The 3,961-nt window shown below is 57.3% G+C and overlaps 1 protein-coding gene across 1 annotated transcript in view; it reads right to left on the reverse strand.

Annotated features, from left to right (window-relative positions):
- Positions 1–923, reverse strand: part of ISM1 (isthmin 1) — a 40,513-nt gene extending 39,590 nt beyond the window's left edge. Inside the window, exons 1-2 of the mRNA XM_042049332.1 lie at positions 838–923; positions 13–169 (exon numbers count right to left, since the gene is read on the reverse strand). Coding sequence (XP_041905266.1) covers positions 13–169; positions 838–847 — 167 coding nt within the window. The 5' untranslated portion in view covers positions 848–923. The remainder of the gene's footprint in view (positions 1–12; positions 170–837) is intronic.
- Positions 924–3,961: the final 3,038 nt, after the last annotated feature.

The raw sequence follows: 3,961 nt of genomic DNA on the forward strand, positions 1-3,961 counted from the left end.
CGGGCGGCGGGCGCGGGGCAGCGGCGGCAGCAGCAGCAGCAGCAGCGGGGGCCGCCACACCACGGCGGAGCCACGTCGGGGCGGGATGCCGCGGCGGCGGCCAGAGTCCCAGCGCTGCCCGGCGGCGGGCGGCAGGTACCCGCGGCCGGCGGCGTCTCTGCGGGCAGCCCTGCAAGCCAGAGGCACCGCGGGCCGTCGGAGGGAGGGAGCGGGCGGCCGAACCCCCACCGGCTCGGGGAGCCGCGGCCGGCGGAGAGCAGCGGGGCTCGGCGGCCGGCGGGGAGACGCTGCGAGGACGGGGGGAGCCGGGAGCGTGTGTGCGAGGGAGAGGGAGGAGGGAGGCAGAGCGAGGCGGGGGGGCTGGGGACGAGTCTCACATGGCGGGGAAGCCGGGACGCTCCGAGGGGAGGAGAGAGCTCGGGGCTATCGTCTCCCTCCGCGCGCGGGGATGGGGGTGGCCCCCGGACCAGCTTCCCCCGCTGCCGCCGCCGTGTCCTCGCCCGCCCCGCTGCTCCCCCCTCCCCTCCGGCCGCCCGTCGAGGCGTCGCCCTGCCCTGCCTGCCCCGCCGGGCCCGCGCTGCCCCGGCCCCTCGCCGTGCGGAGCGGACGGAGCGGGGCGCGCCGCGACCCCCGCCGGCTCCCAGCCCTCGACGGGGCGGCTGCGAGCTCCCCGGGGAAAAAGAGGAGCAGATTGCTGCTTCCCTCCCCCGACCCCCTTCCTCTTCCTCCTCCTCCTTTCTACCCCCTGGCTTAGCCGTGGGAAATGGGAGCGGGGGCGGAGGACGGGAGGCTGCAAAAAGCTTCAGCTGCTCGCTGTCTTCCCGGGGAGCTGGATACCTGGCTCCATCTCTCCTCTCCTCCCTCCAGTGCCCTAGGGCTGGCAGGGGCAGCGCCGCACTCTCTCCTGCCACCGTGCGTGCGTGTTTGCAAGCGGCTGCCGCTCCTCCTGGCTGCTGCTGCTGCTGCTGCTTCCAGACCCACTTTCTCGCCCCCTCGCTCTGTGTCGGGAGAGGTACGTGTCGGATGCTTTTATACTGCCCTGCCTCCCTCCCCTGCTGTCCTCCCTCCCTGCTTCCCCCCCTTTTCCTTCGCCCTCTCTGCAGCTCCTGCTCCAGCCTAGAGAGTCGTCCCCCTCACCTCGCTCCCCTCCTCCCTGTGCCGACCTGCTCTTCTGCATGCCCTGCTTTGCCAGGACACCCCACTGCTGCACCCGCACCCCATCCCGCACACGGCTGCACCTTGCGTCCCGACTGCCACCTCTGCTCGGCTGGGATGGATCTGCACTGGAGTGACACGTCCCTTTCAGCTGGTCTGTGCATCCCTGGTGGGACTCCACTGGCGTTTGACACTCCTTACTGTTCCTCTTGTTTGCTGACTGTGTCAGTACAGTGGAAGAAGCTTTCTCTCTCAGATGGGAGGCCTTCAAATTTAAAAGTAATGTGGACTTGAAAATACGTGAAAATGAGGGTTGGATTATCACTTGCTGTAAGTCAGTATCTCAGCATCCGGTCTGAGGGAGCTGGACCACTTTGTGAGTGCTCAAAATGCAGCTCAGTGTAACAAGAACAAACACAGCTCAAATCAACGTGAAGCATAAATAAAGCCACCTAACAAAAAATGGGAGTTTTGGAATCTTTGTTGTTGTTGTTACACAATTGGGAATGTTATGTGTAAAAATGAGGATATGAAGAATCTGTGAGTGTGTGACAGCTGGGAGGCTGAACTGGTCTAAAATGTCTAAATGGGCAAACTGGGGAAAAAGTATCCCCCAGTCCAAAACATTTTCACTGGGAGACTGGTGTCCTCCACAGGGTTCCTGCAAGGTAAGGGTGAGATGTTCTTCCAGCGTGCAGTGCCAGGACCAAAGCACATCATGGGAGCCTTAGCCTGCAGTGTGCCTGACCTGGAAAACGGGCACATTTGGGGCATGAGGAGAATCAGAGCTCATGGGAGGTTTTTTGCAGGTCTTGGTGGATCTGAAGGCTGTGATCATGAATGAGTCAGAATGATGTCTCGTACCCTTCCAGTGATAACCACTGTCAATGATTGCGCAGGAATCGGGCAAGAATATGGTTAAAATAATTGCACTGGGGTATCATTAAAGACGTGACCAAAAGCCACAAACCCCAAATCTTCAGATTTAAGGATTTTAAAATCCACAAACATGTTCCATGTTAGCAGTGCAGTAGGAATGATCAGCATAGATGATTGTGCAGGGTAGGGACTCCTGTGGATCTGCCCTGAGTGCATCAGAGGTGCAAATCCCATCTTGTGAAATCACTTGTTGAAAAATACCTGGTATGGCACTGATGCTCTCGGTGACACGGGGGATCATTTGGAGCTATTGATACAGCAAAAAGTCATAACAGCCTGTGGACCATCATGTGGCTTTTTAAAAATGTGGTGCCTTTTTTTTTTTTAACCCAAACATTCCTCGGGCTAATCAAAATATTGAGAAGATAAAAACACTGATGTACTTCAGCTGTCATCGCTCGGCCTGGGTTCTCCTCCTGCCACCATTGCTGTGATCCTGGTGGCAGTGAGCAGAAACAGGGCAGCTACAGGAGGCAGGCTTAGCAGCCAAGAGGCACAAGTGTCCTCCAGGTCTAGCAAAGTCTGGTCATACCTAGTGGCTGTCAGTGCGTCCCAGCTGTTGAAGAAAAGTGGAAACTTGGCCGCATGAGTTCTGTATTTCAGAGCTTAATAGTACAAATCAACTGCCAGAGCAAGACTGAAGGCTCGTAATGCGAAACAGTCGGAGTGACAGTCTGGTGAAAAACACACACACGGGTCTGCTGCCGAGCTCTGGGTAGTGCAAGTTCTCCCTTGCCTTACGAAACTGAACGAAAAGACATCTTTAATCCAGATGAGATGGGCCTGTACTGGTGTGCGTCTCCTCGTGGCACATTAATGCACTGAGCTGTTGTGCAAAGCTGGGGAGGGACAGAGCAGTGCTGCTCTTAGCTGTGAGAGGAAGGCAGTGAGGAACCAAAGCCTCTTCCCGCTGGAAAAAGTTGGTGTAAAAGCAGCACTTGGGTGTGGCACTGCTCCCTGTGTGGCTGTCTAGGGCAGGCAGGCAGGAGTGTGCACATGTGCTCTGGAGAAGCCTGCTTAAAGACACAAACGCTGTTCAATCAGCACATGACTTCATCGATGAATCCAGACAGCTGAATCACGACCTGTAGGGGAGATGGATTTAAAAGCAAAGGGGAAAGTTCTCTCTTCCCAGTTGTTTGGACACTTGCTCAAGCAGCCACTGTTTAGTCCCTGGAAAATGAAATCAGGGTTCAGCAGGAGGAGGAAATCCATCGCTAGCCTGAGGGGGTTGCTGCTCCTGGGACATGGTTATGGGCACTCAGCAGGGAGGTGGATCACCAAGTGGGTCTGACAGTGGTGCTGGGGTAAGAGAGGTGATAGTTCCTTCGTTGTGAAGGTTCACAGCTCACACCTCACCCCTCCACCTCCAGCTTTTACCTTCCATTTCTCTTCCCTTCAGTGATAGAGGCAGACTCAGCTCCTGTGCACTCCCAGCTCCTCGCCAGTGCCAGGGAAAATGCCATGAGCCCAAGCTCTTTGATGACCACCATAGTGCCCAGTTAGGTGGTGTAGCTCAGCTCATGTGAGGGCAGTCAGTAAGCTGTGGAAGCTCCTCTGATGTCCTGCCTCTCTCATGCCTCGCAGATCCCACGTTCCTCATTGCACAGCTTCAGGAGCAGGTTGTGTCTGTCCATGTTGCAGCCCCCACCGCATGGTGAGGACACTCTCCCGGGAGGTGTTTCAGGAGCTGTGACACTGCAGGATGAAGGGCCCATGGTCTCCCTTACACCAGCCTGCCAACAAAAATGCCACTCCAGTGCTACCTTCAGTGCTCCAGGCCAAGAAACTCTCTCTGTCCAGGGCTGAATTTGTGATGTCCCTACTGGCATGTCCTGACGGTGATGCTCCTGTCTCCTGCTGTGGC

Source organism: Corvus kubaryi, unplaced genomic scaffold, assembly GCF_017639235.1.
Source record: "Corvus kubaryi isolate FWS band 111438036 unplaced genomic scaffold, C.kubaryi_AGA036_p1.0 70, whole genome shotgun sequence".
Classification (NCBI taxonomy): Eukaryota; Metazoa; Chordata; class Aves; order Passeriformes; family Corvidae; genus Corvus; species Corvus kubaryi.